At 40.2% G+C, this 15,419-nt stretch overlaps 1 protein-coding gene across 2 annotated transcripts in view; it reads left to right on the top strand.

The window, feature by feature from the left end:
- Nucleotides 1-15,419, top strand: part of ppargc1b (peroxisome proliferator-activated receptor gamma, coactivator 1 beta) — a 142,420-nt gene that overhangs the window by 120,051 nt on the left and 6,950 nt on the right. The window contains exons 5-11 of one of the 2 annotated variants that reach the window (XM_030144876.1): nt 5,097-6,132; nt 6,572-6,623; nt 8,960-9,024; nt 9,636-10,290; nt 11,617-11,674; nt 11,993-12,111; nt 13,540-13,667. In XM_030144876.1, the coding sequence (XP_030000736.1) occupies nt 5,097-6,132; nt 6,572-6,623; nt 8,960-9,024; nt 9,636-10,290; nt 11,617-11,674; nt 11,993-12,111; nt 13,540-13,667 (2,113 nt within the window). The remainder of the gene's footprint in view (nt 1-5,096; nt 6,133-6,571; nt 6,624-8,959; nt 9,025-9,635; nt 10,291-11,616; nt 11,675-11,992; nt 12,112-13,539; nt 13,668-15,419) is intronic. The other variant, XM_030144877.1, reaches the window with a different exon arrangement.

A 15,419-nucleotide genomic window follows, 5' to 3' on the forward strand; every position in this document is an offset into this window, starting at 1 on the left:
GAGATAACTAAATTGGATTTTTCCCATCACTTCTTTTCAGAGTTGGAGAGTTAAGGCAGAAATACTTTTGTCACACTCAGGGGCTGCAATCAGCATCACTGAGCCAGCAGGTCTCTGTACTCACACTGCAGGTTTGAGGAAGACCAATACGGATTAGCTTCTAAATCTAAATGCCAAGATGTTTCAGACAATACGATAGAATGAGACGGATGTTTGGATGCTTGAAACAGAACTTACATTGTAGTTGCCTGAGTTAAATAACCGCTATGTGCTAAAACTGGATCACCTGCATAGAAACCAGTGTACAGACCGTGATCATGGATGTAGGAGGCGGTTGCTTAATCCTTTATCGGGCAAGTGACTATTTTTGGTCATTTCCACACACGTTACAAGACAGTGACAGCAGCAGTTCCAGTGAGGACAGTGAGTCCACAATCTCAGGTCCAATGTGGTCTACAGGGTCTGTAAGGTCCACCTCTGCAGGAATAGTGAGTGTACCTGCTTTGTTAGGTACCATGAAGTAATGGTACTAATGTAAGGAATGATGTTCAAAGGGAGAATGTGGATGTGGACAGGGGTCTGGAGCAGCACTTTTTTTTTTTATATTAGTGATAGTTAACAAGACATTGTGGACAGAAAAACAACAACACATAAACAAAGGGAAAATCAAACAAAACAAAAACGACAGAGTAATGAAAAATAACAACAATGACAACATCATATTACAATGAAAAAGGTAATAAATGTAAAGAGCAACTAAAAACAATATAGCTTGATTAGGAGCGATAGGGAAAAGGCGAAGAAGGGAGTGTGAATGAAAGTGGGAAAGAGAGAGGGGGGAGTCAGGGGGGGAAATAATAGTTATTATAAAAATACATAATAATAATACCAGTAGTCTAATTTGCTAGTATTATTATAGCAGTGGTAGCGGCCATAACCTCCTGAGACCCAGCAATGTGTTTTGTCCTCTGTTGTGGACAAGAGTTTCACAGCTTTACTTAAAATTTTTTTTAAAAAATTTAAAAATAGTCCAGCCCGCGGACCAAGGCCTAACTGGATGGAAATCGGCCCTCGCCTGCGATAGCACGACACAATATAGAAACCTGTGAGGATAAAAGCTGCGTAAAGAAAAGTGGGGAAACAATAAATAGCAAGGGTAGCAAAACCCACAAGAAACTTTTTTTTTTTTTTTTTTTTTATGTATGTGAAAAAACTGTTGCATCATGCCATTTCCAATTAAGGCAAATATTTAATGTAAAATGGTGAAAATATTTACTTACTGGGTCTCTGGGGGATAATACAACAATGGGTTAAATAATTTAATATTTGTAATGTATTTGTATCAGTTACTATCAGTTTGAGTTTATATGAATTAATCTGAGTTAATATGGCTATTGGGGGGGTGGTGGGGGGGTGGCAGAGCCCAAGGAGGGGAGGGTGTCTGGATCAGCACTTTTGTTGGTCTAATGTTAGAAAAGTCATGTTCTAATGTTCTAAAATACATGTTCCTTTCACAGTACATGTGTATTTACCTCTTGGATTGTGTTTTTTTTTGTTTTGTTTTATGCTTATGGGTAAGGAGCCAAATATGGTCACTTCATTGACCTTGATTTTCTACATGAAAATAAACATTTTTGAATAATTTCACAAAAGCACTAAAGTCTTGTTATGTCCTCCAATAACACACTAAGGTTGAAATGTTGAATTTCAGAGTACTTCTATGAGTGAACTGTAAAGGGTTAAGTCTTTACTTAAACTTCATAAAAGTGCACAAATTCAACATCCTACAGTTTGAGTTCAGTGATGCAGCTAAACTTTCCGTCTAGATACCGATTGGCCGTAGACAGCTGTGGAGATAAACAGCAAAACTGGACCAGCTGCTATAAATTAGACAGCGAAAACCCGGGTCGATGAAACTACTATTGTGACACCTCTTGTGACTGTGATTGGTGGGCTTTATCGAACTGGGGGACAGGAAGATACCTTGGTGATACAGGCCCCTTTTGGCCCTGACATTTAGTTTCCAGACGGTGGATGGGGAGCTGTTTGGCCTGTGCATCTCCACTGTCTGCCAAATGGTTTTTATTTCATTATTTAAATTTGGGTAAGCCAGCTTCCACATACTGATTTAACTCTATTTAATTTCACTTTACATCAGTGAAGTTGGATGTACTGAAGGGGCTTTGTGTATAGGGTTCCCATAGGGCCTTAACAAGTCTTGAATTTACAAATCTGTATTTAGTACCTTAAAGTCTTTAAAAGGCATTAAATTTGATGTGGTAGGGGTTAAGTTATGTTGTCATGAACATGTTTACTGTGTTGTGTTTAAATGCGTCTGGGAAATGTCCAAACTGTAAAGAAAGTAAGGTTAGTCGACTCAGTTCCACCTGTTCTAACCTGACAATTTATATTGAAATTAGGAACCAATTATTGATCATTTTGCAGCCCCCAGAGAAAAATTACTCAAGGCATTTGAGTAAATAATAGGTTTTCTTAAATTGTAGGAGTCACACATTTTTTCCAGTTTGGCCATGAAATAAGCCGTGACATAGGGATTACATTCTGTTCTAAGTAGTTTGAAATAGTAGAACTTTATGTAGCCCTACACATTTAGGAACAGATATGTGGTTCTGCCCAAAGTCCAGCAACATAAAAGTAACATAAAACTAATGAGTAACGTAAAAAGTTACTTTCCATAGAGCACAACTAAGCAAAGTAATGGATTACTTTTTTTTATATAAGTAATGAATAACAAGCAAAAGTTACTTTTTAAAAGTAAGTTCCCCAACACTAGTCACTTTTCCATTGGACATCTGCGCAAAACTTTACTGATATTTACTAAATGTCGAAAAACAGAAGTGCGTAATGTAGGTTTTTCATTAAATCACAAATGGGATGATTTGTTTATTATCGTGAGATGACACGAGAAGTCATTCCATAAACACGGCAATGAATGTAAATATAGTGTTGATTTACAGATATATTCATTATTATTATATATTACCCCTCTATCTCGTACCAAATTAAAAAATGATCGGGTTTCCTGGTGTGTCCACACATACCGCAACATGTTTCTTCTTCTTCTTTGCTTGTTGTAACGTACGTCAACATCCATTTTTTTAATTCACCTGACTAATTGCAAAAAAATCTCTTTCCATTGCAGTTTTGCGTGATATAACATTTGCACTACGTCCGAAAAACCACCTCTTGCCAGCGCAAAAACTTTTAATTAAAAAATGAGACTTTGGCAAAATTGACGTTTTTCCATGAGGTACATTTTTATGCACAAGTCATATTTGCGCAGTTTGAGGGTCAATGGAAAAGTGACTACTGGTAATGACAGAACCCAGATCTACCGGGTGTTGGGTTGTTTTTATAAAATGTTCTAAGAAGCAGCAAAACTTTTAAAAGCACAAAGGCTAGGAGTGGTACTTGAGGAAGTGCAGTAGTTTTTATTTTTTTAAATGAGATATCTCAGTTTAGACCAAATCGCACGGACATTCAGCTGTAGTCTGATAGATGTGGTGTTGGCGAAGGGAGGACATTTACAATGGCTACTGCTGTATGACTTAGCAGTAATTGGATAGCTGCTAGCATTGTGCTTCAAGTGGTCATTGATTACAACACCAGCCATTTATCTTGTACAAGCATAAAGCATGGTGAGCCTTCTGCTCCGGCTCAGGCAAGGAGGACACCAAATCCCCACAGGATGCAGCGCCGGGATAAGCCGAGCCTGTATCCATCACACATGCTCCATAACCTCAGTGTAGCTGACAGTGTGTGCGTGAGCTTTAGTTTTAGAGTGGTGTGGCTTTGCAGTGGCAGATGGCAGGAGTATTGACTGACAGGGCAAGGGGGCAACAGTGAATCATAGTCTCTGTCTCTCTTTTTCCTCTCTCTATGAGTAAGAAGGAATCAGCCATTTTATTGCAGCTGCACACTGAATCATCCCTCACAAAGTCAAAAGCAAAAAAAAAAAAAAAATTTACTGCTGTGTACTCTGTGTTCCTGTTTCCAGGCAGGAAATTGAAGATACGTGTGTGTTCACCACTTGGTTTCTGTTCTTTGGTGGCTCGTTTTTCTTATTCCCGTGAACAACTGCAGACAGGTTGATGAGATGTTTTCTGCAAACGCTACAACAGGATTTAAAGGAAAATGGAAAAATGTTCGATCACAAAACATCAATAGTAAATGTCAGCGTCAGGTCAGGAGTTTTCTTGCTGTTTTTACTGACGTCCCTTTGCAGAAGCTTAGACAGATGGGAATGCAGTGTAGCCTCCAGATGTGCTGCATGGCTGGTCACGAACGAGGGTAAAACATCGACAACCTGAAAATAAATACAGGATTCCAGTTTATTTTCTGTTTTAAAACTTTCATACTGTCCCAACTTCAAATGTCACACTTCTGTTTAATATATTCACATCATATTTTGGAATCTGGAATCAAATATGTTTGTGTTTATTAATGTAAAGATTTTTTTTTTCCCAATCCAACTATTAATATTCATGTTACATGTTAAGTAGTTTCATGCACATGGCATTATGTAATTAAAGTGCATAATTTCATGTACTTAATTAAATAAACATAACTAAGCACTTACAGTACTGAGAAAAATATATAATTAGATTCCAATTACGAATGAAATATCTGAATATATGCATTTTAGTAAAAGCTTTACATGTATAATACAACAAGGACCATGCTGTCAGAAAAGATTTTCAGTTTCAGTGATGAAACTCAATATGGTGAAACCACAAAAGAGCTGGAACAGTACTGTACTGTTTTAGATTTGTGTATTTAGGATTTTATAGCATGTTACCCACTTTAACACATTAGCTGCAAAAAATACATTCACATTACTTCACTATAAAGATAAGATAAAGTGATTAAAATAGTTACATTTAATCATGTTAATATTTTCTAGAATGCTAGAACCATCATGTTTCAAAACCAGTCTTAACACTGCTTCTGTTTAAGGTTATAGCAGATACAAATAAGTTGGAAATCCTCCAGAACAGTTATAAATATGATTTGTTGCGTATGTACTAAAAATATCAGGACTGTTTGGATGACGATGCTGGTCCGTCTCTCCTCAGACTGACCTTCCTCAGGAGCGAAAACCCAGAGCGGTGCGTCCGGCGGGTCGACTGTGCACTGAGCTCCACCGCCATCTCACCACCGCCCAGGACTCGGAGGACGCCCCGGTCGCTGACACAGAGGAGGACGAAGAGGAAGAGGAGGACGAGGACAGTGAGTCAGAGGAGGATGAAGAGGAGGAGGAGGAGTCTTCCAGTAGTGAGGTGGAGGGTGGGGCAGCTGTTGCCGCCGCCCCCGCCGAGCCTGCGAAGCCTCAGTTCAGCTCAGAGAAAGAACTGCACTCAGTGGTGGAACTGATCACGTACATGCACACCTACTGCCTGCCCACGCGCAAGCAGCAGGGCTGGGAGCGCAAGGACCGGGACCTCCCGAGGCCCAGGGCCCGACCCGAGGCCTCCCGCCCGGCCCCCACAACCTCTCACAGCAGAGTTGTATTAGTGGCCACTCCAGGGACTAGTGGGGGTTTAACTGGGACCGGCGGTAGCGCCCCCAGGAGGCTCCCGTTTGCTAGACGGAGGGAGATGAAGGCCAACTCCCTTCTCCGCGAGCTCCTGCAGCAGAGCAGCTCTTTCGATGTGAGCAAGCCTTACAGACTGCACAGCCCTCCCTACACCCACTCCCACAGCCCAAACAGAGGACTAAGTGCTCCTTCTGCCCCGGCTAAATCAGCCCCTGCCCACTCCCCCAGCTCCACCACCCTTAAACCGGAGCTTTGTAAAGACACTTCTTCTCCTGAGAGGAGAACCGGCTCTTCGGATGCTCCACAGAGCCAGGGGGAGACCGCAGAGGACAGCGGCTCCTTCTCAGTTCGCCGCTCCCGCCGCTTGGCCTCCTTCCCCAGCCGCTTCGCCAAAAGGCTGCGGCCCGGACGCGTGAGGGACGGAGAGAGCAAGGAAAAAGAGGAAAAGGAAGGGGTCAAGCTCCTACCAACCCAGATGGGAGAGGAAACTACGACAGAGATGCAGTCAGAGCAGCTGACGTCAGGCGACTGCAGCACTGGAACAACGGAGCCAACCAAACCCTGCTGCCACAACGGTAACACAGCCTGGATTTTTATAAGTGCTGACAAATATCTCCTGGTTCTCACTGTATGCATTTGGATCAGAAGTGAAGACACCCCCAAGTTGGGGTTCAACATTAAGGTCAAATGTCAAATCAAACGGAATGTTCAGCTAGGAAATCTACTAAATTAAACATGACAATTAACAGACACAGATTGAACCCTGAATTTACAGCTGAAGCACTGGTATTAGGATAAATGTTTGAGATGAAGGATATTATGAGTTTAAAGATTGCGATAAATCAGTTGTAGGAAAAAGATTAGTATAATCTCAGTCACACAAAAGCTTGGAAATACTTAAATAGTAAAGTATATGTGCCACAATTTATAAACCAAACAGTAGACAAGTATACAAGACAAATCAGCCACCTTTTCTAATCATGCTTACACAGTAATGTCTTTTTTGTCTTCTAATTTCAGAAAAGCGAGCATGCCTTTGTCTGCCTCTGAACTCCAAGTCCACAGGGTGAGCATCTCTATACAAAACACCTGTTACGTTCCATTGTTCAGTGATATTTCATTTTTTCATTCAGCACCTTCTCTACCATAACAAAATGCTTAGTGTTTATGCGCGTCTTCCTGGCACTCTTACCATAGTTCCAGTCAATTATGTTGAATTGTGTAGCTATAAATTTCTTCAGTCTGTTTTGTATAAACTGGAGAACTGGCAGTTGGAGTAGTGTTTCCCCGGGGACTTTGTAAGAGTGAAAAAAGAGAGAATTCTGGATAGATTAAAGTTAAATGCATCAACCTGGTGCAAATTAAGAGTATGTTAAAGTTAAGAGGTTTGATATATAAAGATGTGGGCACGCTGAGAAGTAATTTAATCATCAACAGATCTATTATAACATTGCATTCCAATCCAATACTGTATTGACTCTGACACTCATTACACTACCTATTCTTTTTACCTACTTGCATCCCGCACATATTCATATTATGCATATACTATAAATACTATATTGCATATCATCTCATAACCATATATTGATTTGTTTTATGGACAATATGTACATGTAATGTGTAAGTTCTATTACATCACAGTTGTCCATTTATGTACATAGTGTCACAGCCGGTCCTCAGGAAATACCTTCAATATCATGAGGATTTTTATTTCTATGAACTCTATGAGTGATAGGCTGAGTCTACTAAAGAGCAGGGGAGTATTTCAGCAAATTTATCACCTGTAAACATGTAAATTACAGAGTTTATCACCTTTGCTGTAATTTTTACCTCCGCCAAGGAGGTTATGTTTTTATCGGTGTTAGTTTGTCTGTCTGTCTGTCTGTCTGTTTGTGTGCAAGGTAACTCAAAAAGTTATGGAGGGATTTGGATGAAAATTTCAGGAAATGTTGATACTGGCACAAGGAACAAATGATTAAATTTTGGTGGTGATTGGGGGGGGGGGGGGCACTGATCTGCCTTGGCGGAGGTCTGCGCTGTCTTTTCTAGAAAAGCACTCGGAGAGCGCAGACCTCCGCCAAGGCAGAGCAGTGGGCCCCCGTGGCCCACCCCCACCACCACCCTTGATCACCTCCAAAATTTAATCATTTGTTCCATGTGCCAGTATCAATATTTCATGAAATTTTCATCCAAATCCGGGGCACTGATCTGCCTTGGCAGAGGTCTGTGCTCTCCGAGTGCTTCTAGTTAAAAATGAAGTGTTAATTAAGTAGATCCTATTTGGGTATCAGTTTCATTTCTGAATTGTATGATCTGGTTCTGATGTGTCAAAATCTGCCATTAATCAGTAAATCATAGATTTTATGAGCAATTACCAAGTGTTGTTTTTTTTTGTTTAACAGATTTAGATAGAATAAAGCCTGCCTAAATCATATCACCTCGTAACAATAGAAACAGTTAAACTGTATTTATCCCTGTGGGAAATTCAGTTTCCATCAGCTCAAGAAAATCAAATTAAATTAAACATGTAATCATCAATTACCAGACTGTTTTGTACAGTCCAAGAGCAGTGCAGATATAAAATATAAGCATATAGCTAGACTGTAAAGATATTGTAAATCATATCATTTTGATCTGTAGTCATATTGTGCATAAACTAGACTAAGAAAATTATAAATGTGAAACAAAAGAACCACACAAAAAATTTACAGATTTGCTTCCTAGATTCCCTGATGAATTGGGACCTCGGTCTGTCTGATTTAGATTTCATCTGTGCCAGACACTGTGCCCTCCCTACTCTTATTTTTCCAAATTAACCTCTCTGCTCGTCTAGCCTCCAGACCTGGAGCTTTTCCAGCTCCAGCCACAAAGCTGAATGGTTTCCCTGTACAAACCCCTGGCTTCTGTCCATCTTCTAAATGAATCTGTCTTTGAAAGCACTCTCCAAAAAAAGTTTTTTTTTTTTGTTTTTTTTCCTCTCAAAATTTTACTGTCCTGTTCTTTGTGGAGGGTAAATAATATCCCGCCTGAAGCCAATCCATTCGGCATTGCTCCTGCCTTTCATGGCAACTGGAGAAACAGAAACAGACAGCCAGAAATAGAAAGGAGAAGAAGAATAGGGGAGAGGACAGCGGAGTACATATGGTTGTTGTGATAAGAAATGAGGAGCGCCAAGAAATGCCAGTAGCATTTACAGGGAGGAACATAATTCAAATTCAGCAGACATCAGCTGAAACCGTGCCGTTTTATTTTAGGAAAAACAAGCTTTTACTGAGCGCCTTTTAAGGCTGTTATTGGATTCCTGTTGACTGTTGGAAAGCTACAACAGATTCCACCATGACACAGCAATCTTTAATTTTCTCTCTTTTCTTTTATCTGTGTTTGTGTCTCCACTTACAGAGAGTCCCAGTACAGCACCAAGCCTTTTGAGCAGACGCTCAGTGTGGATCTGTGTGGAACAGCAGGTAAACACATTATGCATCTACACATCTGTTTGTTTGGATCTAAGTCTGGATACAGTGAAAAGGGTCAAGTCTTATACTCTGAGTGTATAGAGTGTGGGAACTGTAGTGAAACACGACATGATTCTTAAGAGGAAGTCGTATCTTAAAGACAGGGGAAGGTAGAATGAGGACTTTAACAATTTTAACAAAACTTTACAACTTTAACAAAAGATGCATGAAACATACGACAATAGACAAAACACAGAAGAATGATATAAACTAGTTAGTAAACTGAATTAGAGATGGGGACAGTAGACCATACAGGAGTATTGTTACTGTATGATAATGGGAGAAGAAAGGAGCTATCAGATAAATATCATCTAAAGAAACACAGTAGTACATTTTTTTTATTTTTCATTTTATTAATCTAAAACATTTCTCTGCATCTTTTCATGGAACACTGAATTCTAGTGGGTAACGTCAGAAGTAACACATGGTAAAACTGTACTATTGGTCAGTGTAATTACATCTAAATTTGTATCATGTGTTTTTGAAAAGGAGAGTTCAGTCTCGGTGTGAATTTCAGCTGATTCAATAAAATGAAGTTGAAATCTGCTCGTATTTCCCATCAGGCCTCACTCCTCCGACCACCCCCCCTCACAAACCTGTTGAGGATGAGATGTTCAAGCCAACAGAGGGAGGAAAGAGCGGTGGAGGAACAGGAAGCAGCAGCAGCGCTGATAGTGGAGGAGGTGGAGATGAGTCAGGGAACCCCGCCTCCAATGCTGCCGTTGCAACCAAAAGCTCATCCTGGCTGAGCCGCGGCCACCACCAGCGGAAGCTTCCAGAGCAGACAGAGCTGTACGCTCAGCTGAGGCGCATGGGCCAGGCCGGCGACGCCGACACCCACTGCAACTTTGGTGACCACGATTACTGCGCGCCGAGTCTGGGAGAGAGCCGCAAACGTAGCGCTGCCATGCTCGGTGCTATGTTACAGGCACAGGGGGGCAGCGATGGCGTTGGCACCCTAGCACCCAAAGCAGCTGACGATCAGGTATCGGCGGATGGAAAGGGCAAGGAGAACAGGGACAGGCTGGAAGTCACAGACCCAGAGGAGCAGCAGACGGTGACGGTGGTGATTTCATCATCGCCGCCACCCGACTGCCAGTCGACAGCTGCGACACCACCAGCTTCAGAGGAAGAGGCGGAGCGCTCGTCAGGATCTCGCTCACCCTCACCCACCCTCCACCTCTGTCCAGACTCCCCCGCCAGCAAGACAGACTCCAGGTAAGAAGGAGGAGATACATGATTCAGAGGGGACGACTTTAAAGGGACGCAGTCACGTTTTTGCAGGGTTGTATGAGGTACTTGTACTAATGGGGGGCAGCTGTGGCCTAGAAGGCTGGAGAGTCAGATTATGAGCGAAAGGTCACCAGTTCAATTCCCTGGACTGGTAGAAAAAAAGTTGTTGGCTGATGTGCCCTTGAGCAAGGCATTTAACCCCCCCATTTGCTCCCTGGTGCTTGACATGGCAACCCCACTGCTCCTAGTCTGCAGTGTGTGATGGGTTAAAAGCAGATGGTTAGTTTCAGTGTGTGACACATGTCTACGTGTGTCTATATACTGACAAATAAGGAATCTAAATGTTTTTTTTTTTCATTATTTCAGTCATTTCACTCAACAGAAAACATTATTCAGTGTTCTTAGAGACAGTTATCTCGGTCAATCTGTGAGATGTTAAAAGGTCAACAAACTAAAATAAATCTACAGTAGAATGTGGTCAGCTCACCTCCAGTTTAGAGGAGACAGCTGTTTTGTTGTGTTGCCGTCCTTGGCTGTGCATTACATTGTTAAGATATCAGTGGTGTAATACACTACAGACTGGAGCTAAAATACATAAAACTTACTTCAAAAAAGTAATCCTTGACAGTACGAGCCAAACAAAACCAAACCAAGAACATGAAGAAATTCTGCATTTTTAAAAGACCATTGACAAACACTATCCAAATCTGACTTTATACATGTCAACATATTGTGGAACATATGCAAACCGAATGCTTAATAATACAGATGCGCAGTATGAAGACATACTCACAGCCATTGTTAATGAAAAACATGTTATGTGGTTTAATACTGTCAGTCCATCCAGTGGCACCATACGCAATTCCTTTTGTTTGGCCGTCCTTCTCAGGCATCGGCTGCAAAGACCTGTTATGACAAGTGATAAAGAGAGGCTCTTCAGTGAAAAAAGTAAATTGCAGTCTTTATCTCAGCACATTTGTTGTTATATTGACCAAGCCTATTCACAAGGGTTTAAAAAAAAAAAAGTCAGGTTAGATTTAAGGTTAAATGATGCAGATACATTTGTTGAAACTCTGCCTGTGTCTGTCTGTAGGCATTATTTCTGTTTTCAAAAAGATAATAGCAAGGGAAGGAGACAGTGTTACTGCAGCAAAAAAAAAAAAAAAAAAAAAGGAAAAAGTCTCCTTTTTTTTTTGCTGCAGTTCACCTGTTTCCCCGTGTCTGACATTTCAGTTTCACCTTGTGAGCATCCTTATCTCACCATCTCCTTACATTCTCTCTTCTCCCCTTTTCTTCTCGTTCCTCCTTCAGTGAGAACTCGGAGATCTGTCCTGACGACAAGCAGAGGAACAAAGCCAAGTCTGACGAGGTACAGAGAACGGTCATTCAACACTCACATGCAGATCACACTGATGTTAAAAAACTTTACATCTTAAGTTAAAAAAGAAACTCCACCTCAGCAACTCTGGGCTCACAAAGTTACTGATTTAGACTTTTTAAAATGTTAACACACATGCAATAAAGTCTCTATTGTGAAGACTACAGTGCATTTTAATAAACTCAAGGTCGTCTGGAGTGTCTGAAGTGATGCTGCCCTACACTCAGCGTTCCTGCATCAGTTCCCACGTCTGTCTGCATTCTGCATTGTCCTTTGTCCTCACTGTTGCCATGGTTTCCCTGTTGCCAGGACAACTGCCAGGTGTTTTACATCCACAACCTGCCAAGCAGCGTGACCCAGAACATGCTGAGGAAACGCTTCCAGGTTTTCGGCAAAGCGGAAGACTGCAAAGTCATCATCTGCAATGAGTAAGTGTCCTGATCTGGATTCCTTGATCTAAAGAAGAGACATGAGAACTTTTATACGCTGAGTGTGCATAGACGGAGAAAATGCAGCTTCATATTCTAGTTGTGTAGCCACGTAATGTGATGTTAGTTCCTGAAAATAAGTCACTGTACTTTGTGATTAAATGCAAATCATTCCAAATGTGTTAATCCCTAAAGAAGTTTTAAAAAACTGTTGAGACACAGCAAGAAAGTAAATCAATGAAAAAAATGACAAGTGCAATATTTGTTTACTTAAGTTTTCAATGGGACTGACATTACTATCTTAGACCATTTATAAATTAGCATTTTCAACTTTTTTGAAAATGGCATCACAAGCTGTTATCGCCACATACCAGTATAAGCAACCAGTAAGATACTACTTGGTCTGGGATGCAGTTGGCCACATTTATACGTTGTATAAAAGCTAATGTGTCCAGATACATTCCCAACGAGGATGGAATCCATGCAGATCACTCAAAATGCAAAACACTATAGTGGCTTTTCCATTGACCCTCAAATTGTGCAAATATAACTTGCACATAAAAATTGGCCTAATGGAAAAATGACAGTTTTGCCAAAACTCCCATTTTTCGATGAAAAGTTTTTACACTGACAAGTGGTGGTTTTTCAGGCGTAGCGAAATTGATATATCGCACAAAACTGCAATGGAAAGACCTTTTCCTGCAACTAGAGTCAAGTGAATTAAAAAAACAGATGTTGATGGACGTTACAACAAGTGAAGAAAAAGAGTTTTAAAAGAAACATTGCGCGGTATGTGTAGAGTCATTTCTTAATTTAGTACATGATAGAGGGGTAATATTTAATAATAATGACTATATCTGTAAATCAGCATGATATTTATGTTCGTCCCCATGTTTATGGAATGACTTCTCGTGCCATCTCGTGATAATAAATAAAGAAATCGTCGCATTTATGATTTAATGGAAAAACCTACATTACGCACTTCTGTTTTTCCGACATTTAGTAAATATCTGTAAAGTTTTGCACAGATGTCCAATGGAAAAGCTACTTGTGACACACGGCTGTACTTGAATATTTGTCACTGGACTATTTGACAAGTAAGTTATATAATAGAATGTGTGTTTCATAGACATACACACAGGTGTAAAGGGCAAAACATCTGGCTCTCCTGTGTTCAGATCATCGAGAAGCATGAAAAAAAAACAGATACAAGTAATCTATTGGGTTGAATTCACTTCTTTTGTTTTTTGTTCTAATGCTGAAATATCTTTTTTTGTGAATAAATATAACACTGCTTTAGCAGTAAGTTTTAACCGTTCACCAATACCTTTACTACAGAGTGTGTTTATTCTGTTAGAGCTGAATTACTGACACTAACCACATGGACTGATTAAACTGAAGACACTTCTATTCCCTCTCTGATTACAGGGAGCGGTGTGGTGTCATAAAGATTCGCCAGTCAGGGGTTCAAAGACACCGGAGAGAATGGGAGACTGTTCTCCAGAGTGGACCTGCAGGTCTAAGGAGGATGACGAGGAAGCGCTACATAGACCTTGGTAAAGCACATACAAACAACTCATTTCATGCCAACTCCACATTGAAGCACACTTTCAGCATTTTCAGTTATAATTGAGTTTTTTGTTGTTTTTTTGTCTGTTGTTGTGCATTACAGTGACAAAGTGAAACAGAAACTTGAAAAAATACACCGATAACGTGAAGAATTGTAGACAAAGGGGTCATGACATATACTAATGGTTAACTGATGACAGAAAGTGAAACTTGGATGAATTACTTTTTTTTTCTACTCATCAAATGAGGCAAGAAGATGGACGTGGTCTAGCATCTGGTCTGAAGTCTCTCTGGGCACATTAACAATGCAGATGGACTGGGACTCTAAAATGTCAAACAGTAATACATGTATAACTAGAAGCACTCGGAGAGCGCAGACCTCCGCCAAGGCTGATCAGTGGCCCCCCCCGTGGGCCCCCCCACGCCAAGGAGGTTATGTTTTTGCCAGAGTTTGTTTGTTTGTTTGTCTGTCCGTTAGTGTGCAACATAACTCAAAAAGTTATGGACAGATTTTGATGAAATTTTGTGGTCTGCGCCCCCCCCCCCGTGGGCCCCCCCACCCCCGATCACCACCAAAATTTAATCATTTCTTCCTTATCCCATTTCCAACAAACACTGAAAATTTCATCAAAATCTGTCCATAACTTTTTGAGTTATGTTGCACACTAATGGACAGACAAACAAACAAACCCTGGCAAAAACATAACCTCCTTGGCGGAGGTAATAAAGGAAGCACATGTATAACAGAAACCTCCTGTGCAGCTGAACACTTAATGATAATGAAGCTCCATATATCTTCATTAAGTTAATTGTTAATTATTGATAAGTGAGTCATAATAATAATAGCAGTAATAATTTATGTATCACCTATAAAACAGCAGTTTACAAATTGCATTGCCAGACAAAACAAAACCAATAAGCAGAATCATTATTCTGTTATTTGATGATTCCAATGCCGACTACAGTCTAACATCCCCACGACCTTCACAAGGAATAATTGATTCAGAAAATAAACGGATGGATCATCAGTCGTCATTCAAACACAAGCAGACCGACTCTTTTTACTCAGACAAGTCAAAAACAGTCTAATCTTGAGCACCTTGATGATTTAACTGACAAATTTTGGGTAGTTGGGGTTCATCCTAGTTTAACCCATGTAGTGTCAGTTCACAAATTAATTTTTCTCATTATTTAACCATAGTTAAATAATATATCACCATTTATTATAACATTATCCTCTGTATTTTGCCTGTTTCACTGTAAATCATGTATTTTCATACATTTAATTTAGCTGTTCACAAAAACTCAAAGTAAATTCAAAGGTTATTATATCAAAACAGAGAAAACTGAAGGAAAAGTGACATTTTCAGCAAAATTTATAATTAACTCAACATAAATAAAGTGTTTCCACCCACTGTCATTGATCCAACTCCACTGGTTTTTTTGGTGAATCAATGCTGTAGAAGATGACAGTGTTTCCACGTTCACTACAGAGTCTCTGAACGTCCAAATGGGTCATATCTGATGACCATGAAAAGATGACAAACTGCATTTAACACCAATTATTTACATGTATTGATAGGATTAGTGGATCAACAGGTATTAAACAGTTTAGATCAGTAGATACTTTTGGTCACCGGTGGACGTTTGGGTCTTTCTGGGTTAACATCAATATATCAGTCAAAGGTTATGTTGAAAACACAATGCAATCTAAAATACGATACTCCCTAAAGGACAAA

This window comes from Sphaeramia orbicularis, chromosome 10 (assembly GCF_902148855.1).
Source record: "Sphaeramia orbicularis chromosome 10, fSphaOr1.1, whole genome shotgun sequence".
NCBI classification, from domain to species: Eukaryota; Metazoa; Chordata; class Actinopteri; order Kurtiformes; family Apogonidae; genus Sphaeramia; species Sphaeramia orbicularis.